The 21,490-nt window shown below is 44.7% G+C and overlaps 11 protein-coding genes across 11 annotated transcripts; 5 read left to right on the top strand and 6 right to left on the bottom strand.

The window, feature by feature from the left end:
• Positions 1-591: 591 nt before the first annotated feature.
• VTP01DRAFT_4885 (uncharacterized protein) lies at positions 592-3,716 on the top strand (the record flags this gene model as incomplete). The annotated part of the gene is made up of 7 exons (XM_069383615.1): positions 592-1,235; positions 1,318-1,496; positions 1,561-1,590; positions 1,651-1,818; positions 1,875-2,115; positions 2,193-2,353; positions 2,413-3,716. The coding sequence occupies 7 exons, from the start codon at positions 592-594 to the stop codon at positions 3,714-3,716; spliced, it is 2,727 nt and encodes a 908-aa protein (XP_069244299.1).
• Positions 3,717-3,933: 217 nt separating this feature from the next.
• VTP01DRAFT_4886 (uncharacterized protein) lies at positions 3,934-6,169 on the top strand (the record flags this gene model as incomplete). The annotated part of the gene is made up of 8 exons (XM_069383616.1): positions 3,934-4,107; positions 4,168-5,022; positions 5,082-5,278; positions 5,355-5,476; positions 5,537-5,762; positions 5,828-5,899; positions 5,964-6,040; positions 6,105-6,169. The coding sequence occupies 8 exons, from the start codon at positions 3,934-3,936 to the stop codon at positions 6,167-6,169; spliced, it is 1,788 nt and encodes a 595-aa protein (XP_069244300.1).
• Positions 6,170-6,399: 230 nt separating this feature from the next.
• VTP01DRAFT_4887 (uncharacterized protein) lies at positions 6,400-8,605 on the bottom strand (the record flags this gene model as incomplete). Its single annotated transcript, XM_069383617.1, has 11 exons — positions 6,400-6,492; positions 6,554-6,706; positions 6,766-6,999; positions 7,071-7,139; positions 7,205-7,335; positions 7,404-7,608; positions 7,668-7,755; positions 7,813-7,867; positions 7,929-8,067; positions 8,126-8,392; positions 8,474-8,605. The coding sequence occupies 11 exons, from the start codon at positions 8,603-8,605 to the stop codon at positions 6,400-6,402; spliced, it is 1,566 nt and encodes a 521-aa protein (XP_069244301.1).
• Positions 8,606-8,900: 295 nt separating this feature from the next.
• On the top strand, positions 8,901-9,793 carry VTP01DRAFT_4888 (uncharacterized protein; the record flags this gene model as incomplete). The annotated part of the gene is made up of 3 exons (XM_069383618.1): positions 8,901-9,159; positions 9,217-9,319; positions 9,478-9,793. 3 exons carry the CDS (start codon positions 8,901-8,903, stop codon positions 9,791-9,793), a joined length of 678 nt encoding a protein of 225 aa, XP_069244302.1.
• Positions 9,794-9,954: 161 nt separating this feature from the next.
• Positions 9,955-11,024, bottom strand: VTP01DRAFT_4889 (uncharacterized protein; the record flags this gene model as incomplete). Its single annotated transcript, XM_069383619.1, has 2 exons — positions 9,955-10,764; positions 10,914-11,024. 2 exons carry the CDS (start codon positions 11,022-11,024, stop codon positions 9,955-9,957), a joined length of 921 nt encoding a protein of 306 aa, XP_069244303.1.
• Positions 11,025-11,358: 334 nt separating this feature from the next.
• VTP01DRAFT_4890 (uncharacterized protein) lies at positions 11,359-11,873 on the bottom strand (the record flags this gene model as incomplete). The annotated part of the gene is made up of 3 exons (XM_069383621.1): positions 11,359-11,375; positions 11,554-11,780; positions 11,839-11,873. 3 exons carry the CDS (start codon positions 11,871-11,873, stop codon positions 11,359-11,361), a joined length of 279 nt encoding a protein of 92 aa, XP_069244304.1.
• Positions 11,874-13,584: 1,711 nt separating this feature from the next.
• On the top strand, positions 13,585-15,183 carry VTP01DRAFT_4891 (uncharacterized protein; the record flags this gene model as incomplete). Its single annotated transcript, XM_069383622.1, has 4 exons — positions 13,585-13,949; positions 14,002-14,371; positions 14,460-14,583; positions 14,660-15,183. The coding sequence occupies 4 exons, from the start codon at positions 13,585-13,587 to the stop codon at positions 15,181-15,183; spliced, it is 1,383 nt and encodes a 460-aa protein (XP_069244305.1).
• A 320-nt stretch (positions 15,184-15,503) lies between these two features.
• VTP01DRAFT_4892 (uncharacterized protein) lies at positions 15,504-16,930 on the bottom strand (the record flags this gene model as incomplete). The annotated part of the gene is made up of 8 exons (XM_069383623.1): positions 15,504-15,563; positions 15,645-15,692; positions 15,758-15,898; positions 15,959-16,085; positions 16,161-16,295; positions 16,371-16,503; positions 16,573-16,747; positions 16,817-16,930. The coding sequence occupies 8 exons, from the start codon at positions 16,928-16,930 to the stop codon at positions 15,504-15,506; spliced, it is 933 nt and encodes a 310-aa protein (XP_069244306.1).
• An 80-nt stretch (positions 16,931-17,010) lies between these two features.
• On the top strand, positions 17,011-17,487 carry VTP01DRAFT_4893 (uncharacterized protein; the record flags this gene model as incomplete). The annotated part of the gene is made up of 3 exons (XM_069383624.1): positions 17,011-17,197; positions 17,282-17,368; positions 17,444-17,487. 3 exons carry the CDS (start codon positions 17,011-17,013, stop codon positions 17,485-17,487), a joined length of 318 nt encoding a protein of 105 aa, XP_069244307.1.
• A 735-nt stretch (positions 17,488-18,222) lies between these two features.
• VTP01DRAFT_4894 (uncharacterized protein) lies at positions 18,223-18,600 on the bottom strand (the record flags this gene model as incomplete). Its single annotated transcript, XM_069383625.1, has 1 exon — positions 18,223-18,600. The coding sequence occupies one exon, from the start codon at positions 18,598-18,600 to the stop codon at positions 18,223-18,225; it is 378 nt and encodes a 125-aa protein (XP_069244308.1).
• Positions 18,601-18,670: 70 nt separating this feature from the next.
• VTP01DRAFT_4895 (uncharacterized protein) lies at positions 18,671-19,411 on the bottom strand (the record flags this gene model as incomplete). Its single annotated transcript, XM_069383626.1, has 1 exon — positions 18,671-19,411. The coding sequence occupies one exon, from the start codon at positions 19,409-19,411 to the stop codon at positions 18,671-18,673; it is 741 nt and encodes a 246-aa protein (XP_069244309.1).
• Between the last annotated feature and the right edge of the window lie 2,079 nt (positions 19,412-21,490).

Consider the following 21,490-nt stretch of genomic DNA (forward strand, 5'->3'; position numbering starts at 1 on the left):
TTCCCGGAAACTGCATTTATGCGGACTGTAGTGGAGGCAGGGATTTGGTATTTCAAATTTAAGTGAAATGGAGCAAGAGCGAATGCGACAGTGCCTTCTCACAGAGGAATGAGTGTAATCGACGTACTGCTTCTTCGCATGTGAAAGAAAGGAAGGGGGTGAGCACTGTAGCAAAATTAGATTATCCAGCATTGTTTCTCCAAATTTGGACTGTCGTTGAGAGCATGCATTGTTGTTGCTGCTTGGAAAGAAGGAAGGATCAAAATACCCTTTACAGCTCGACGTCTGAAATACAAGGCGAATTACTGAAGGAAAGCTAAAGAAAACGAGAGAAAAAACGAGGAGAGGAAGCGCGACGCAACGAGAGTGCAGGAACGTATTAGACCATCTCTCCTCCTTACAGATATGGATATGCTCAAGAAAAGCACAAAAATAGAAGGCTGCTCTAGCCTTCTTTTAACACTCCTGGACAGTTACCAATAAAAATATATATCTTGACTCCTTCCTTGTCCCGATTCTTTTCTTTTCAATTCCTCCCTCTTCCGACCAAGCGAGAAAAATTACATATTCTTTTTCTTTTACCTGCTTGCCATGAAAGCCTTCGGCAATTACGCCGTCGTCGCGACGACGCTACTGCTGCATTTGTTCGCGCTGACAGGCGTTCAAGGTTATTTTTATGCACCTAACCTTGCATCCACGCTACCTTTCAAAGGTGGCATGGCTTTCGCAACAAGGAACCAATCGATGATCCTTTTCGGCGGCGAAAACGCTACGACAACTTTCACGAACGACTTGTACCAGCTGACTCAGACAAGCAATGGATTTACGTGGAACGTTTTACCACAGTCGAATCCTCCGCCCGGCACCACGTACGGTGAAGCAATCTACACGGCACAGGGAGACAGCTTTTATCTCCTTGGCGGCATAGCCCAAGCAACAGCAAATCAAGTGTTGCCAATGCAGGTCTATCAATACAGTTTTAGCTCTCAAGCTTGGCAAACTTTGAGAGGCAATGGTAGCACGAACGCGACGACAACGGCGACCGCACCAAACAACAGACAACTTTTCAGCACTTCGCTTGACCAGTCTAGCAACAGAGTATACATCTTTGGTGGCGCGCTCAACATGACCGCAAGCTTCAATGATATGTGGCAACTCGATCTGTCTACCATGACATACACTCAGCTGCCGAGTTTCACAGTCGCCATGTACGGCCATACATCATCGCTTCTGAGGTAAGACAATGCAGCAGCAATGCGAAAATTTTCCAAGGACCGGAACCTTATTTTTTTTTCCATTTCCTTGTACACACATCAGCAATGGGTTGCTAGTTATCGTGGGCGGTGTCGTCGTATCCAACAACAACGGCCAGATGACAAGCGGACTCGCTCCAATGACCCAGTTACCAGTTTTCGATACCACGTCATCGACGTGGTCTGTGAAAAATGCTACGGGTCAGATTCCATCCACCCGTACTTCACACAATGCCATAGTCGGTGAGTATGTGGTGTCGCACAGAAATTAGAATCGATCGCTGATCCTTCCTCTCGTTCCTTGTAGTATCCGGTGACAGAATAGTTATCTTTGGAGGTATGTACAGAGCTTGTCCTTCTTGTTTCAGACAAGTATTGCTAAAATTAAGACAATCAGGTGACAACGGTGCTGATATGCGACATCGAGCGTACCTGAACGCTGTAGCGGTTCTCGACACGAGCTCTTGGACGTGGTCGATACCGACGATCCAGGGCATTCCACCATCCAGACGCTCATATGCAGCAGCATCTCTTCTCGACGACAATCATTTTACTGTGGCGTTCGGTATGTATATTTCCCATGTTGCCTCCTTTGCTGCAACTAAAACAGATATGTTGTAGGCTCTGCATTAAATACATATTACAACGATATAAACGTGTACTCTCTTGACAGCAGTGAATGGCTGCAAACTTTCGATACTAGTGATTCCAGCAGTTCCTCGACGATATCCACCGGTATCATTGTCGGCGTAGTTATCGCAGGAGCCGCGTTGCTTGCAGTCATATTATTCCTTCTGTGGCGTTTCCAGACGTATATTCGCTGGCTTATTGCCCGAATCCACCATGATATCTGGCATCCACGGTAAGTTCTGCAAAACCATTATTGCTTCTCAAAGTATATGTTGTAGGTGAACAATTGTTTACACATATGCTGAATAGTACCGGTGAACCCATTTGGGCCGAGACTGCCAGGATCTGTAGTCAATTTTTCCTGCTTGTCATTTTTGCACTGTGTCTTGTCTTTATTATTCGACAAGCAGTAACTAGCCCCAATGTCACTGAAAGAATTGAGGAATCAGCTGCCCAAGTAGCAGTGCCAGGTAAAGAAACAATAGCTGCATATATTCCGGCCAACGCATCCACTGATACTCTTTCGTAGATTTACGATTTTGTTTCGATGGATTTCCGACATATCCGAACCCGGTCGACCCAAGGAATCCCGGCGTCGTCTGCCAGACAGATAACGGCTATTCTTGCACAAGCTTCATCACTGCTCTTAACATGAGCATTTTCACGCCGACATTCGCTGACAATCTGGGAGCAATCAATTGTTTCTTATTCCGTTCAACTACAGACTTCCAGATGACTTCAACGTCCGGAGCCAACAATGGTTCACGGCTCCTGTTCACGTTCTTTGGAGATCAGTCTATATCTTACGGACGCATCCATGTGTCAGCATACCCCAAAGAGATGGATCCCAACGCAAAACTCTATAACCTCCAAGATTCGATACCACTTCTCATGTCTGATGCCGACGTTCTGAATTGGCAGAATGGAGAGCGAAACGATATCCAGGCAACCAATGTGTACACGATACAGCCATTCACGTACAGCGCCATGAGCTACGATCTTGTCGATCATCGATATCTGCAGTCTGTCGGATGGAACTATGTGGGCTTCCTGCCGATCAGCAACTCGACGCCTGAAATCGAGACAAACTTTAGACAAGAAGCGCCTAATCCAAACTACACAGCAACTCACTCGGATCTGGGATTCATGGCCGTGTTCCCGGAAACTTTCGCCAACATTACTGACCGCGAAGTCAAAATGTATACCTTGCTGAACGCTCTTGGATTTGTTGGCGGCATTTTCGGTCTCCTTGTCGCGCTCCAAACATGGCTGTTCGGCTATCGCCCTCGGTCGCCCTGGGGTATTGTTCAGAGGTGGTCTATCGGCGACATGAAGAGATCGCTTTTGCGCGGTCTCAGCAAAAGCTTTAGGACGACCGACTCTGGTGTCCCGTTCATCGATCCGGTACATCATCGCTTCAGCATGCAGAACCTTGCGAGTCTTGCCAACGAGACTGAGGCAGAGCGTGTATCACGCGTCGAAGAACGGTTGCAAGTACTCGAGATGTTGTTCAAGGCGTACTACGTTGATGATGAATTATTCCGATCTCTTGATCACGCTAACAAGCAATATGCATTAACAGATAAAAAGACAGATATACCATCGCAATCCTCATCGACGCAGCAGCAGCAAGAATCATCAAAACCTTTTATTCCTCCTCCAGACGAAAAGATTACTTTCACTACCGCCAGTAATCATCAACGAGCACAAGACACCAGGGATGGATTTTCGCACTTGTTCAACAAACGGTCGGACAGTGTTGAGAGTGCATTTAGCAGCAGCGATGAGGATCTCCATTCTTCACGACAAAGACTCACATCAGATTATCACTAGTTTATCTCTCTTCCTCTTTACTCCTTTCTTGTAGTCATATATTAATTTTCTTCTCTTTCGTTACATACAATGTTACATCGAAGAGGACTGCTTCATGCAGACTTGAATTTGTGCCCGTTCCAAGGACAAAAATGTGAGTGAATTTAATTTCGGACAAACTTGTTTCATGCACATTGCAGTGGCTTGCCCTGAACACCTCTTTCCCCCTACTCTGGCAATGTCCAAAGAGAAAAAGCACAAGGAAGAAAAGGACATTAGAAAAACTGAGGGCGCAATTAAGAAGAAGAAACGTGACAAAGGCGCAGAAAAGAGCGCTAAAAAGCACAAAAAGCATAAAGACAAGAAACACAAGCACAAGAAAGATAAGAAGCGTGATCGGAAGCATGAACATGTAAGCCAATACTTTGGTTTGACACTTGTAACCTTGTGATGTTGACACCAATCTTAAAAGTCTAAGGAATCGAGGAATGTAGCGGACGAGCAGGTGGCTCCGCAAAATAGCCAAGCAAAGGATTTGAATCGGGAGGCAGATCACTCAAACGTGCAACCATCGCCTCCTCAAGAAAAGACGAAACGTGATATGGCAGACAAGCAACAACAACAACAACAACAACAACAACAACAACAACAACAAACACAAGTAAAGACTGAGGTTACATTGACTTCGTCGCAACAAAAACCCGCAGAACCTGCATCAATGCAAAAAGAAAAGGAAACGCTTAAAAAGGCTAGGAAAATGAAACGTCGAAAGGAATCGACGGAGCAACAGCAGGAGCAACGACAAGAAGAATCGACAAAACCATCCAATTCGCGATCATCTGAATCGAAGGAGACGATGAGTAAAGCAGAGGAGGACGAAAGCATTGATGACAAGGAGAACAGGAATAGCAACGACGAAGGAAATGAACAAATAGCTTCTACATCAAACGATGAGCGACCCAGAAAAAGACGACGGAAAACAGAGTTGAAGACGAAGACTGTGCAAAACCGGTTACAGCCGAAATTCCACAGAGTGATTGAAAGTGAGGATATCAATGCTAGGTCCAAATATCGCAATCGACGTCTTCTGGAGGGCGAGAGCATCAGAGTGGGCCACGACGACTTTATTTCTGACTCTGACAGTGACAGCAGCTCAGGAGAGGATGATGATGATGATGAGAATTATAAGCCCAGATACCCGTGGCACGAATCACCACGAAAAGATGTCAAGAGTAGAGTGAACAAATATGGATGGGAGGTATCTACAGGACAGTGGACAGGGGAAGAACGTATAAAACTCGAGAAGCAAGTCAAAAAAGTCTGCAAGGTAATAAAATCGTCCGTGTTTGCGCGTTTGGCGTGAATCACTAATTTGCTTGAACATAGCGGCAAGGCATATCGTTTGAGGATTTCCAAACTATGGTTGCTGAACCAGCGAGGAAGCATCTTCGCTTTTGGTGGAGAATTGCCAAGCCGTTCCCGAATCGCGCTCTCTATCACATTATTCGGCACACCAGGACTGCATATCATGCAGGACAATATCGTGGACGTTGGACAGAAGAGGAGGATAAAAAGCTACTAGAGTAAGTCTGATGTCCTCTGAAAGGAAGAAGGAGCGAGTATGCTCACGTGATCTTTCTCTCTTCCTTTGTGATATAGTTTGCTAGGAACGACAGCAAATAACTATCTCGAGGTTGGAAAGGCTCTGGGGCGCTCTGCTGATGCTTGTAGAAGTCGAGCACGCGCACTGCGCGATCAAGCAGCACGTCGAGTTCCGACAGGTTCGGCTTGGTAAAAACACCTGCGTAGTAAATATGAGCTAACTGTTCCTTGCGTAACAGGACAAAGGTGGACAAAGGAGGATGTAGCTAAACTCAAAGAGGCGACTGCAAAGTACGAAGATCAGGGCAGCAGCGCTATTCCGTGGGAGCAAGTCTCAAAGGAGACATTTAATTCAAAATTCACGCCTACGCAACTTCACAGAAAGTTTTGGGACACTGGTGGATTTGTACAGATACAATCCCTTCGTAAAATGGATGTACCTGCACAGTTAGCCTTATTCAAGAGGTAAGTCTAAGCAAATGCCTGGACAAGGATGTGGATGACTGAAATGTGTCCATGCCCGTTTGTAGAATGCGAGAGTTTGATTGGAAAAAAGAATCAGATATCGTGTTCAATCGCGTACCTTGCAAAGAAGCGCCATTGTAAGCTTTTGCCCTTCTTTAACTTGTACACTGTGCAGCAATCTCACCAGCTTTTTCTCCTTAGCACACCACGGGCTTGCAGAGACACATATCTGAGGATTCGTGTGACCGTCCCTGATTTCCAAAAGAAATCATTCACTGGTAAGAGAACAAACATAGCATACATGCCTATCAGATATGCTCAACTAATTACTATTATGCTAAGAAATTCTGGATTATTTGATCGAGCATCGTGAAACGATGGTTGCAAACATGCAAAACGCTACTTAACAAGCATGTCAAGCATTCATTCCCTCAACACTTTTCCAATGCTAGTTGTGCTGTACTTGGAAACCCATGACCCTACTTCTCATAGTCAAATATCTTTGGATAAATACTTTCTCTATTCCTAAAGAATAAATGCCACAAGCTTCGTATTTCTTGCTGATATAGGTTATCAATTATGAGAAACCAATTTAACGCATTGCAAAAAGTTCTCAAGGTAGCAAACAGCTAACTATTTATTCTTCTTCGGCTAATACATCCTCATCCTCGGTATCTTCCACCCGGATATTTTCCAGGACAGGTAGTATGCTTTCCCAAACTGTAATGCCCTGGAATGAAATCATGTAAATATATAAAAAATCGCTACTCAGCAAATGGCATTTCGCATACCTTTTGGAAAAAGTTAATGTGAGAATCCGCGTATGCTGCCAATCCTTGTTTTAATTCCTCCGTCTTTGCCTTTTCGAAAATCTGGTGTTCCTTGAGAACTTGATTGGAAAATGCGTTTGAAGCATCGTTCGCTTGAGACACCTCCGACTCGAGCTACACAGCGCCGTGTTGTCAGGGCCTATCCATCGCAGCAATGTATTGCTTTTTTTTACCTCTTTTACACGTCGTTCTAACCGAGCTATTTTCTCTAGCCTTGCACGCTGCATGTCGACGCCTCGAACTTCATTGAGCCGATCCGTCACAAACTCGCTGATATTCAAACCACCGCCGCCGCCGATATTTCGGCCTGGATGACGAAGTCGCTCCTTCTCCTGGATTGTCCTGTGTAGGTACGCAGACAATTCTTCAAAGTCGACTTGCTTTTGATCACGGGCACGAAGCACGGCCTAAAATGGTGAAAATTAAGAGACCCAATTCTTCTCATCAGTTGACACATCATACGTTACACGCAACTTACCTTGGCAGCGTGGCAGTATGCCAAGAGTTCGTGGACATCGTTCAGGAACATGAGATCTTCTTGATGAATCTGTTGTAAACTTATTTCAGCCAAAAACAATGATAACGCTAAAGTGACAGAACCAAAATGCTCACCATCTCGTGCATAGCATCGGCGTATGCCTTTGTAGTTTCTGCAAATTGATGTAACGGCTGTGCCACTCCTGTTTCCAGTCCAGACAAGCCTTGGATACTTGCAGCGAAACTCACGTAATCTTGATGTAAATCTGTAGACAAACCAGTTAACTATCGAAAAAAAAATCAACCAATTCCTCGATGATCTTTTGCCACTTACCACTCTGTCTTTTGCCGATTCTGGAGTACAGTCTTTCTATTATATCCAAATTATCCTGGAGGCGGTCGATATTTTCCTTCATGTCGACGAAACGTTCATCCGGTTTTTTCACTTTGGCAAACGCATTCAATAAGGTATCACTGAGAGATTCGAGTACGGATGCTGCCTGTGGAACTCTCCGTGATTGCATGCGCTTATCGTTCCGCTGCCCATACAAAAATCAGCTCGGCAATTCTCGGCCGATACCTATACACAAGCACTTACAAAGTCCGTGGATTCTAAAAACACTCTGCAGCAGGCTGATTGCTGTAGCTCTGGATGTCGAGCTATCCGATCCAAAAACCATTGCAGACTGTAAGATAGCGCATTTAGTTACACTCTGTATAAATCACATTGTTTCGTAGTATACCTCACTCTTCGCCTTTCTACAAACTCAGGTCCGAAGCGATCTCCCTTGATATATTCTAAGATCCTTGAGTCGATGACCAAAAAGCCGGATTCGTAAACATTGCTGCATGTACCTACCTAGTCGATGCTTCTCCGGTAACGGAGGTACTATAGATGCCGGAAATTCTAGAGTCAATGCATTATGGAGCCAGACAAAATCCTGGTATCTTCTCCTCACGGGTCTTGGCTGCCGGGAGGAGAACGATTCCACAGACGTCTAAGGATAATTGTTAGTTATTCTCTTCTTTGTTTCTTGAATCACAAAGTTTCTGTACCGTGGTAGTGATGAGATACGAAATGTAAGCACCCTGCGAATCAGTGTGCTTTTGAGGATCGCTTATCCGTATTGTCATTGGTTTTGCTGTATATTCAATGCTGCTAAGTGGTGGCTGCTGTTGTCGGGCATTCACAGAAGACGGAGGAGGTAACGGTGGTGATGGACTGGTATCTAAAGACTCTGTAGAATCATTCGTATTGACATACGGTACGGTTGCTGCTTTTGGTGACTGTGGTGTGCTGTGACCATTGGTAGATGCAAAGCTCTGTGAGCGTAGAGCAGTTCAACAACACGTTATGCGCCCCGAACATAATAGCTCGTTTATCACTGTCATGTCAAAACGTACTTGGTTCGCAAAATCTTTATGGTTGACTGTACTGCTAAAGACAGACAGCGGGTCGTCAGACTCTGCTAATGGAGTGTATGCATCTGCAGTGGCGTGTACGTTCCACTCGACATTCTCATAGTCGTCGCTCATTTGCTTGCGTGGTTGTGAAGGGAAAAGAGAGACAATGCATGTCTGGAATCCTAGCTCCGATCAGGAGTAATGCTGCTGCCCTTTGCAACAAAGATTGTTGATGAATTTGCACATTGATGGATTGTTGTGTTCAAAAGCTGCTGCAACAACAATCACGTCAGACTTGAGACAAGGTTTTCCTCGTATGTATTGATAGAGTGTCTCTGCGTTCCATAATCACCACTGGAACGACGACGTATAAGCTTTTATCTGGTATAGCTACAATCGACTTTCAGGACCACTATACTTGCGATCGATGAGACTTGCAGAGGAGCGTCCAGCAATGCAACAACAGCCGGAAGTACAAACGCACATGAATGTCTTCGCTTCTACTATCGAGAGGCAAAGCACACGACCTATCGTCCAGCATACTTTAGACATCCAGAGATCATCAGCACCAAGCCATACCTACGTCTCTCCCAGTAGCGACAGCAGTGAGCCAAATGCAACCCGTGACTTGCCGCGTTGGGACGAGATTATGAACCAACTAAAAGTTATCCAAGGCACGACACAAGGTAAGGAGCAAGATAAAGTAGACAAGGCCCTTAATTCTGATTGTCCATTTCATCTAGATTTATTACCTTATTTGAAGGTGACGACGAAACCTGTGTACCTTGTTGTACTCGATTTTGCGGGATTAAGCACCAATTATGAAAATGTTTACGATTTTATCAGGTAAGGATGATATAAAACTGCACCATATTAACCTTTCTTAGGGAGCAACCCAAAATTAAAAATCTTGTTGATCTCATTCCTTCCACCGTCGAAGTCATCATATTCACGCCCAGCCAAAGAATTTAAAAGTATTTGATTGTCGTGTAGCGCCTGTACAGCGTTCAGCTTAATAAAAATTCTGTAAGCAATGCTTTTATTAACGGATTAAACTTCGTTGTGTTGTGCAAACTCTGCTACTGCCAGACAGAGCTACACCGTCATTACGTTAGGCGTTTGGATCGTTCAGCCATCGCAGTATCTCCACTCAAGAAAGACCCTCTTCCAGCACTGTCTACTCTTTCCGAAAATCATTCCCAGAACGTCTTGTGGCACGCATCGACCTGTAATGAGACGCAGACCTTGCCATATTACAGATGCTCTCAATTGCGACACTTGTCTAAGCATTTATTAGGGTGCGCAACGAAGCCTCCGTAGTCGGTCAACCTTAAACTGCCAAAAGCTTCACTGATCCTGGTCATCAGTGTCTCTTTCGCTAAGAACCTGTTGCGCGTAACTTTGCTCTTGACAACTGACCAAAACTGCTCAATAGGATTGAGCTCGGGAGAGTATGAGGGCAGATAGGCATACCGGTATCCTCAAGACATGATATATTTAGCTACATCTTCAGACTTGTGGATAGGTGCATTATCCATTACAAGGTAGTAGCCCTTCATTTGTGGATAATTATCCATCTCATCCATTGTAGCCTTCAGAAAGCTAAGGTAGTGCCCTGTAACAGTTCCTGTGCTCATAAGCTCAGCATAACCTCCTCGCTTTCTCTTCTTGGCCGGCGGCTGTGGAAGCCTCAGGCTGCACTTAATCAGATTTGAGGCAGAGATCGCCCCCAAGATGATAGTCGTCTGCGCTCGCGTTTTGGGGACTGTGACCACTGCGGGCGAGCCTTTCTTGGACCAGGCCATACTATGCTTCACGTTGACGTGGAAGGCAGACTCATCAAAGAAGACGCAATTGGTCATGAAATCCATGTCGGTCCCCTCCCACTTGAGCACCCAGTCAAGGCGCTCTTGGATTTTGTCCTCGCTGTTCCTGTCCACAGGCTGAAACCGGGCCTTTTTAAGTGACAGGTTGCACTGTGCTCTCACAAAGTCATAAACAGTACTCTTAGAAACCTTGAGTCCCTCAAATCGCTGAAGCAGTCGCTCCATCAGCTGTTCCAGGACAGCCGAAGGATTTTTGTCAAGGTGCTCTAAAATGACCCTCTTATGTTCCTCATTAACAATCCGCGGGCGGCCGTACTTCTTACGCTGCTCAAATATGCTGTCAGGATCTTTCTCATACTGTTTGGCCCATCTTTGAGCCGTACAAACATGGGTATCCAATTTCTTTGCGGCAGCCGAGGCACTCAGACATTTCTCAAACAACAGCTTGAAGAACCTGACTTCGTCCTGGTCCGTGTAGAGCGTGTAGCTCGCTTAACAGATGCTTCTCTCATGCGAACATCTATGCCCTTATTCGTATTTTCGATCAGCATAGCATCTAACTCGCGGTCTCTTTCGCGAGGCATATTACAACAACGCTGCGTGTACGAACATACCGTTTCAAGAGCATACTGCTCCTCGTCAACAACATAGTCCATGGGATCAGGCCTTCCATGCTCATCGACGACAGTACCTTGTCCATCTTCATAGAAAAACTGAACGCTCATCTTGCGATGTGAAACTTCGAATTGTACGGCGTGGTATGAAGGATGCACGCTGAGGCTGAAAATGCTTACGTACTTTATATTGTTCGAGACGCCAAGCTTTGTGCGACAAGGCCTCCTGGATATGCGATATCTGATTTGTCCGTATGCGAAACCTATTTTTGGGAAATGCGAAATTCACACTTGGGCAAAATGCGACATCGATTTCCACTGGGGTACGAAATTACTTTTCGGAAAGAGTGTAGAGCATGTACAGAGAATAGACTCGAATGTTCCTGTAGGTCGCTTGGATGAATAATTATGTAGCTTGCTATTCTATACAGGCGGCTGTTTGGGATCATACGCGTTTGTAATCTTTATATTAAAAAGGAACAATCAAAATCAATTATAAAGAAGGCAATATAGTAATGAATATGAAGAAGCCATGAGTTAGGAGCAAATGTAATTGATTGGGAAGAAGGGAATTTCATAAGAGCATTACGTTAGTATCTTGCACTACTGCTGCGTAATCGTAATTAAGTAGTATACATACTTGTTACTCGCGGGGTCGGTCTGTTAAAACAAACAAAAGGGAGCATGACAGAGGACTTGAAGTGATGCATTGAGAGAAGCGGGTCAGGACAGAGGTGATGTCGGCTACCAAGTTGAGCGTCAGAAATCGTACTGCAGCCCGAGAGAGCAGCCAAAGCACCGGGATGTTTGAGAGAACAGAGCCAAAAGTACGAGAATTTGAATCCAGGTCCCTTTTTACATTTGCAGCTGCGATTCAATGCGTTCCTGCTGTCTTTGAATGTTTATATGTGGATTGCGTTCGTACTAGAATCGTGTTCCTGGAGGTTTCGTTGGAGGCATCAACGCTCGTCGAAGATATGTAACCAATAATGCCAACCTCGCTACTCCTGCGTTTGACAGAAGATTATTAATGTCTCACCCACATCATACTGCGTATAAACTGTACATACTAAAGGTTGCTTTAGTTTCGTGGAAATATTTAGGACGCATTCAAAGAAAGCAACAAAAAAAATGCGCACTATGTTCAAGGCAAAAGCGTGGGATCTCGTTTAAACTCACGTCTTAAGCAAGATACCAACCTATGATGCACAGTCTTGACATAAAGCTATCAATAATCTATACGGAAATATCATTGAATCCACAAAAATATTGATTCTGCTGACACTGCAGGATTTGTCTAATACTGTTCTGCAGCGCAAGCTACTTGATAACTGTGTTGCTTTTTCCACACGGTTTGTTTTAGATCAAAAAACTCTAGTCTATCAAGAAACAAAGCTTTCTACTATTACAGTGGATCCCCGATAATTTCAAGGCCTCGGTTACAGCAGGATTATGCTTGAAAATAGGGAGACTTGAAAGTTGACGGGAGAAGTCTTACTAGGAATCAACTGGTAATTATAGGAAGACGGTTTGCGAATTTGTTTCGAAGCAGCAAGAAGCTAGGTTTTAGGTGTAATATTCTCTCAAACATCAATTCATGCAAGCGCCAGTCTGAAGAATCGGAATTCGACGACGCTGTGCTTGAAGTAGGGAAACGGATGCAAAACTGCCGGAGAGTGGACGTTTATGAAGACCAAGCGAGTTTATACTACAGACTCAGACCAGCCATAAGCTTCAGCGAACCAAGCATAAAGCGCTTGTAAAGAGAAATGCATGACTAGCTCAATCGTTTCCCGTCGTGTTACTTTTTATATGGTACTACCATACACATGAAAGTCAACTGTCAAGACTCTAAGCCTGCTCCACTCACTCGGAGAAAGCACTGCTTTTAGATGCTGTGAACCGCAAAAGATCTATGTGCAGAAGATGAATGCTTTGCCGACATGTGACCAGTGAAGGCATGGGAAATAAGAAAGTGGACGGTGCAAATTTACACCGAGAGCATACTACCAAGAAGCCAGCAGCAAGGTTTAAAGCGGCAAAGAGTGGGAATTTATTTACGTATTAATGTTCCCTCCTCCCAGAAATAAACTTGAATACTAACGTCTACTTTTTCTCTGATATACCTCCTTCAAGTTCTTACACCGGTTGCTTACATAAAACGCACCACCTGTATATAGCTCTTTACTGTCGACACAGAGCTATATGTAAATCAATATACGGTGGGAGAGAAAGTGAAATCTATTGCTGGTCTATCTCGCATCTTGCGGCGATTCTGTGGTAGACTATGGGCATGGGAAACCGATAACGTTATATAAAATGGAGCGCACTGGGCAACGTACACGACTCACTTCTTCCAGTCTTTTCATAATACATGTCGTCTCAGGAGTTTGATGCGCGGTATCCATACACCAACCTTGCAGAGTTTGCGCTGAGCAACCAGTACAAGTGACCGGAAATACATCCGCTTCTCATTGATGACCGTACGGGCGAGACCATAAGCGTCTATCAAATGAGAAGACTCATATACTCCCTACATGCTGGACTGAAGCGGTTTGGGCTGCAAAGAGGCGATACAGTTTGCGTGTACTCGCCCAACAATGTATGCACTCTTGCAACACGCTTGCTATATGGTTTAGATGTTGCTAAGTAGTAGTGCACGTAGATATACATGGCACCAATCTATTTTGGTGTCATGGCAGCTGCAATGACGATCAGTCCTGCAAACACGAGTTATGTTTCGTCAGAACTAAGTCGAGCTCTTGCACTTGGAAAGGCAAAGATTCTAATTGCTCATCCTCGTAACCTCGATGTTGCACTGGATGCTGCTCAAGCCGCCGGTATCCCTCGATCACACGTGTTTTCAATCATACGCGATCCCCAGCAACGTGTCCGGATGTGGATGGATGTGCTTGTCGATCTCGACCAACCAGGCCTACCACCTGTTAGACTCACCCACGAGGGAAGCAAGAGCACTGTTGCGTACTTGTGCTTTTCCAGTGGAACTACAGGAACAAGTAAAGGTGTCATGACGAGGTAATATTTGCAGCAGCGGGTGTTTGAGAGATAATGTAAATGCTCACACCAGCCATTATAACTGCATTTCCTTAGCAATGGAAAGTGACAAGTTTGCTGGATCGCTCAGCAATCCGGAGCACAAGGTCCTCATTGCAGTTATCCCGTTGTACCACTTTGCCGGCATATATCGCATGTTTAACATGTCCATCACACAGGGCCACACTACTGTCATTGTGGATAAATATTTGATCACGCGCATGTGCGAGGCCATCCAGCGCTTCAAAGTGACCGATCTGCCGGCTGCTCCGCCTATCCTCATCCATCTTGTCAACAACCCTGCAGTGGATAAATATGACCTGTCTAGCCTTCAGGCTATTTCCGTCGGTTCGGCCCCCATCGGCGCAGATGTGATTCGCAGGGTTATCGAAAAGTACAATGTGGTTTGTGTACAGGCAAGTTTTCATCAGTATAACAGATAATCTTCTTTTTCTTTTATTCAGACATTGTTACCGCGAATATCGTTTATAGGGTTACGGCTTGACTGAAGTCTCGCCTGCCATCGCGTATCAATTGCCGGACTTCGCCAGACCTGACAGTGTCGGCCGAGTCATTCCTTGCATGCGTTATAGAATTGTCGACGAAATTGGAAAGGGTGATGTGTCGTTGCAATTGTTTCATGTCAAGAAGACCACAAAGACTGACTACTATTACTGTTCACTGATACATAGAGCTTGGCATTGACCAGCCAGGCGAGCTCCTTGTCAAAGGACCCAACGTCATGCTCGGCTACAAGGACAACGACGAAGCAACTCGCGCTGCCCTGGACAAGGATGGCTGGCTGCACACAGGCGATATTGTTAAAGTGGACAAGGAGGGAAATGTATACATAGTCGATCGCATCAAAGAGCTTATCAAGTACAAGGGGTTCCAGGTCGCGCCTGTTGAGTTAGAAGCTGTGCTTCTCTCTTGCCCTTACGTTGCCGACGCAGCTGTCATTGGTGTCTATGATGACAAGCAAGGCACCGAGCTGCCTCTTGCGTATGTCGTCTTACGGGCCGAGTATAAGAGTAATGCACAGAAACTGGCACAGAAAATAAGAGAATACGTCGACTCGCGCGTAGCGGCCCACAAACGACTCCGGGGTGGCGTCAGGATCATTGATCACATCGAGAAAAGTGAAGCTGGCAAGATCCTCAGGAGGGCAATGAAGGAGCTATATGCAAATGAGCAAAAAGCGACTGCAAAGTTATAATAAAGTAAACAAAGAAATAAGAGCTTGATTAATTAAACCTACATTTGCATGTCTATGCAAACATTTGCCTTTACAAATGCATTCCATGCGAATCCTATAACTGTATCACAGTATTAGGATCCAGCATTAGCTTTACCTCGCGCTAAAGTGAACAAATATATCCATTAAAATCCAAATCAACATACAAGCAAACAATTAATAACAAAACGACGTAGATAGAATTGCAGAATCAATCAGTATATACAAGATGCGGGTATTGTGTACGATCAAGTAGGGAAGGCATTTGGGGTATATCTCAAAGAGTGAGCAGGGCTTGGGGTTCAGTGCACACCTTCCGCAATGTCTGCCAACATGCGCTCTCGCTCTCTTTGGAGACCATACTAACAAAATATGTTGTTTCCGCGTGTTGTTAGCTTACATAAGCGTATTGAAATCCTCTTCTCTTTTTGACTCGCACTCACCAACTGCTTTTCGGCGTCCTTTGTTTTGAGCAGCGCTAAAACCATATCCTATTGTGGCAAATCGAAGCATATTTAGTTAAGATCGCGGCGATACGAACTGAACCCTGACTTACAGGTGGCAGATCTCCGTATTGACTCAGCAGTTCATTTTGCTGAGCTACTTCTGTTTCCAACGTGGTCACGTCCTGCTCCAACTTCTTTAACGACTCTAGGCGGAGTTGATGCTGCTCTATACCCGATTCCTCGTACAGTTTCTATGTACATGTATAAGTTACAAAAATGGTCTAATTCCTCAGCTGTGCATCATTGTTTACCTGATTCTTTGCATATGACAGCTGGGTTTTCTCCGTTTCCTGTTTCAAGACTGTAGTGTCTTGCTTCCAGTGTTCCACAAGCGTCTTATCCTTGCTTTCCCGTCGTTCCCGCAGGGACGACAGCATGCTGAAAGAACACTGAGACTCAACTGATCGAAATCTGAGGGAAGACAATAGCCGACTTTTTGGGGCTACAATTTACCTTTTCATCCTAGACAGCTCCGACTCTGCAGTCTGAATCCGATTTTCTAATGCATATTCAATGTCTTGCAGCCCCTGATGCTCAATCTGCGTATCCATCGTGTCGATCGTCAAGTGTGCAATCGCCGCGCTGTAACTGTTTTGTTTCAGACAGACAGCATCGTCAGCAAACAGTGTTACAAATCCGCTCTCTTTCGTTCCAAATCTATACCTGCCCGCCGAGCTGTCGTTGATTCCAAGTCGAATGGCTGTCAACGCCAGGGTTTCTAGGGCACGCCGTCCCTGACTAGACAGCGAGTGCTTGCTGATCTCTAATGCATCCAATCTTTCTTGCCAAGTTTCAGCTAGAAGTCAGAAATATTACATACATCAGCGTGCGTCAACAAGGAGTGGAACAACTATGCAACGTATACCTTGTCTGACATTCTCTTCGCCCAGTTTCCGGTTAGCTTCCAGTACGTTTCTCATGATTGCGTTCGCTGCTTCTGCCTTTTGTTGCAAGTTTTGAAGCGCATGTAGCGTCACGGCGTCTTTTTCAAACACGGGTGTTTCCGACGATGTGTAAAGTTCTTGAAGCCAATCTGTCATCTGATAAAACAAAATACAATGTGTTGGTATCATGGTCCTTTTCTTTGGAACTAGTATCTTTATGCTTGCCTTATGCCAGTAGTCAGTGTCGTTGAGATCCTGTCCTGTCGATGACGAGGGTGAGGGCGATCTAGGGTCTGGCAGCGGTACAGAAGGTTCACGAGGTGACAGAAGAGGGTTCATTGCAAATCAGAAAAGTATAAAGCAACAAGGGAGCGAACAAAGAAATAAAAACGGATCTTTGCTTTCCAGCTAAGGCGAGTATGCTGGCAAGGTGCAGCACGAAAAAGGCCAACCAGAATTCCGACGTCACGACAAAGTGTTTACTGGCCCCGCCTGGCATATCCCCCTCTTCACTTGTAATATTTGACAAAAGAATGGTCGGTGCACTTCGCCGCTTCGCTCTCGAAAAACCTGTTATTTTCTGGTCCTGCGCTATCGGTGCAGTCGGTACGGTCTTTTATTTTTATTGAATGCGAGAGGATGACAAAGTGACAAAGATATTAATGCTTCATTTTCCTGATTTCGACACAGGCCCCGTCATGGTACTGACCGTGCCCAGCATCCGCCGCGAGTACTTTGGCTTCAAGGGTATTCCTGAGCTCCCATTAAACTACCCCAGTATGTTTGAAAACAAAACACAGCGTGTGGATTCTAGCGTCGATTAACCGGTGGTTCTTGATTGACGTTGTCTAGTTCCCAACCGTCCCCGCAACCCACCTTCCGGCTACGAAGACTAGATACAAAAATGCAATCTTTTAGAGAGAGAATACACCTGCAAATCTCTTCGACATTTTCATATATAAATCGTATGACGACCATCTTTACAGATCTCATTTCTTTGCTGGAGACAGTATCTTTGTGATCAAAATGTATAAAAGCAGCAAGTATCTTTTAGAGTAATTTCTCCTTGCATATGTCTAGCAGCGGGTCCAACGGTAATACCAATTAGCATTACTGTTGGTGTTGCAGGATCCGCGGTAATGGATCGTATTACCATCTGTGGAATACGCTTGGTCTATATAGCGTTGATACGATATGCATGAGAAATTGGCACTTGGAATGCACATGTAGGACTTGTACAATGGTAACAATTAGGTAATCTATTGTTGATTGATGTATTGACAAATGAGGCATTTCCTACAACTCCCTACTATGTCCTGCTGTCCAGTGATCCGTGCCTGTAGACAGCAATAATTTTTGTCCTCTACCTCGCTCTGAGGTAATAGCAGTTCCGTAATCTTTGTAATACGAGCCTTGCAGGACTATACAAGTTATTCGACTCCAGCTGTCAAGAAATATATCGCGTGGTTGAAAAGAGATATTTTTTCCATAAATGATCCCGAATCCTGGGAATTCATTCAGCGCTCTAATTAATAAACAAAAGCTCTGGTTTGGAAAAGTCTCGAACTCCTTTATTAAAGTCTCATTTTATTTTTCATTAATATCCAATAACAAGGTGCCGGAAAGGCAGACTAGTAGTAGTAATGTACTAGTTGAAATAGCATAGTATTATTATTGAGGAAGATTCTGGTATGATTACATTGTAGGCTTATCGTTTTTATGTAAAATATCATTGCAGAGATGTTGCAGGAATATAAAGAGAAAGCGCACAGCGGCTTCCATACAATAGTTGAAAAAGAAAACAAAATGAGATAGTTGTAGGTTGTTTTGTGGGTTGGTTGTTGCAGAGTGAGTAGAGTGTGTATATGTATGACAGTGTGAAAGGTGTTGTAGCACGGATCGAGGCTAAAAGGAGAAAGAGGCACACACAAGTAAAGAGAGAGAGGATTAGACAGAGAGATAGGCAGTGGGGCGTGAGTGGTTACATGCAATGTTTTTCTTTTCATCATATTTGACAGGTAGTAATGAAGAAAATGATGTATGGGTTAGGGGCATAGAATCCTTGGATTTTCCAATTGTTCATTTCTCGGTAGCATTATTATTGTCGTTGTTGTCTCGGATCCTCAAGAGTCGTTGACGTTCTCGGGTTCGAATAGCCTGGCGTCTGTTCTGGAACCAAATCTGGACGGTCCGTGGGCTCATGCCCAATTGTCTGCCAAGCTCAGCCCGAAGCTGGGTGGATGGAAAAAATGTACGGTCGAAGACGCGGTTGAGAACCTCGAGCTGCTTTGCGTTGGCTCGCTTCCTTTTGGCCTTGAGAGGAGGAGGAGCCTGCTGCGTGGCAGAAGAATCCATATTTGAACCGGATGCTGAAGAAGAGCATGTAGAGGTAGAAGAAGAATTGGTGCATGAGAAGATCGGCTCCTCTTTGGCACAAGTAGCAGTGGTAGCAGCGCTGCTGTTGGAGCTCGTTGTCGTCGAGCTAGTCGTTGCTGTGCAAGTCGATGACAGAGACAAAGACGACGTCATCGGGTTTCCGATCTCGTTGGTGGGTGTCCAAATCATCACATCCCTATCTATCTGCTTGTTCAGCTCATCGATAGGTGGCAGTGTGATGGGCGGGAATGGATAAGCTGGCGTGGTTGTTGGAGACGGCGTGAGAGACGGTGAAAGAGAAGGCAAGCTTGCTTCATCGTTGGAAGAGCACAGAAGATTTGAGATATCGAGAACAGCTGGGCGTGCTGGTCTCGTCGTAGTTTGCTGTTGCCGCTCGTGTTCGTTATTGTTATTGAGCATACTGGAGACCGAAAAAGCAGCCATGGTTGTTCGTTTGCAACGAGATAACAATAAAGGGAATGATACGGAGAAAGTGAGAAAGAGAAAGAGAAAGAGAGAGAGGATGAGAGTGAGAGAGAGAAAGGAAAGTAGCCTGCGAAAGGGCGACAGACGGGATGGCTGGGCAGAGCGGACGGCTATTTAAAAGCAGCGCCAAGTGTCGCTCGAGCCAACATGTCAATTGGGAATCGCCTGGGGCGGCACAAATGATTCATTTACTCTGCCCGATATCGGCCATTGGGAGTTGAAGGTGGGCCGATTTTTTAGGGTTACACAGAAAAAGGGTCTCGTCTTCTGGGTCATGGGGGGAAACTCCACAAAGACATCTTTCTGATTGGTAATCGAAATAGCGGATTTTGGAAGAGAGCCAGGGAAATAACGTGATCGCCGCGCTTACGAAAAACTCGTGCGTGTCTGAGCGCGGCACGCATTATTGCTCAATATGCCAGCGCACCCACAGTGACGTGTTGCCATGAGTTACCCGCGGATTATTCTCCGGAGGCTTTTCCGTTTGAATGTGCAATGGGTCTTTACTTGTTTTAGGCATGTCCTCCATCAGGCCATTTTTCATCATTTTGCTTTCATTAAACAAGATTAATGAAACAAGTGGCATCAAGATCGACGCTGCGCCCCATGTGAATATTCATTTATAGCCTTTTCCACATGGCGCTTGGGGGTGTGTTCATTTATTCCTTGATCTTATTCTTTCCTCCCATTATTTCTACTCTGCAGCCATATCGGCAAAACAGCCAATGCAGCCAGACCGCGGGACAGCAGCAGAGTTGGAAAAAAGGTTTTCTTGTGTCACAAGAAACTCTTTATGCTCAGCAGAAACATTCACGCACACCATTCTCTCTGTTTTACCGTGCAAGCATGCTGCATGCTTTCCTTTTTTAGCTCGTTTCCTGCCTTCTTGCAAATTTCCGGCTTGGAGTCGAAAACAATTATGTAAATTACCTGATTTGCGACAGTCGTACCATTCATTTGGAATCAATTCCCCTTATTTATTGCAACTGATGTGGGGTCGGGCCAACTACGACAAAACACGTAACTACGCGACGGTGTTCTCCAATGGACACATAAAAGGGATAAACTTTTCTAGAAACGTGCCATCGTAACCTCGTGGCAACTTTTGCAACCCTCCACCAATATACTTGCTTGATAAGCAAAAATTAAATTGCAAGAATAATAAACAAGCAATAGTACGACGACAGACCTGATCGCCTGTACAAAGTCGTTTTTACTATTATTATTATTATTATTATTATTATTATTATTATTATTATAATAATAATAATAATAATAATAATAATAATAACAAAAAGACTGCCATTTCCCAAGTTGGTTTGCAGCTTTCACCACTCCAGTCTCTTGAAGTTTGCTCTCGATGCTCCTATTAAATCCAAGCCAGATAGAGTTTACGCTGAGCAACAGACGGTATCTACTTGCTTCATTACGCCATCCCAGCTGGAAGCGTTGATCGCAGGCTAACTGTGGCTCGACCATATGCGTATCATACAGATCAACTGCAAATGGATCAATGGATAAGAATATAAATGAGGAGAGCTCTTCGAGCTTTTTTTCCGAATATTTATTTATGCTATGTAGTAGCTCCTATGGACTTTTGAACAAACAGCGTTCACACAGACTGCTGAGATTTATTTTGGAGGAGAGTATTGAAGTGTTTGCGTAGTTTGGGTGGTAGTAGCGGTATTGTTAGTACCAGGAAGGGACAGATAGATTATGCGGCTGTTTATTGTGTTCTTCACTATGGTTATTAAGTCTGGCTAATTAGCCAGAGTCATTGTGTATCAGATTATCGGAGTGGTGGTGATCCACTGTCATATACGACAAGCATGATCCCTGTCAACCTTTTCCAAAATGACGAACTATATCTTCATGCGTAAAACATTTTCAACAAAATGGCGCGTAGTCCCAATATCTTGGTTGCGCAGCTACAACGCAAGCTGATGACTCTTTCGTCGCCGCAGACGACTTATTTCTGACAGTATACGCGAAATCCCCTTCGCCAGAAGCTCACTTTCGGTACGCTTTACATGGAAT

Source organism: Rhizomucor pusillus (assembly GCF_041956525.1).
Source record: "Rhizomucor pusillus strain CBS 183.67 unplaced genomic scaffold VTP01scaffold_2, whole genome shotgun sequence".
Lineage (NCBI taxonomy): Eukaryota > Fungi > Mucoromycota > Mucoromycetes > Mucorales > Lichtheimiaceae > Rhizomucor > Rhizomucor pusillus.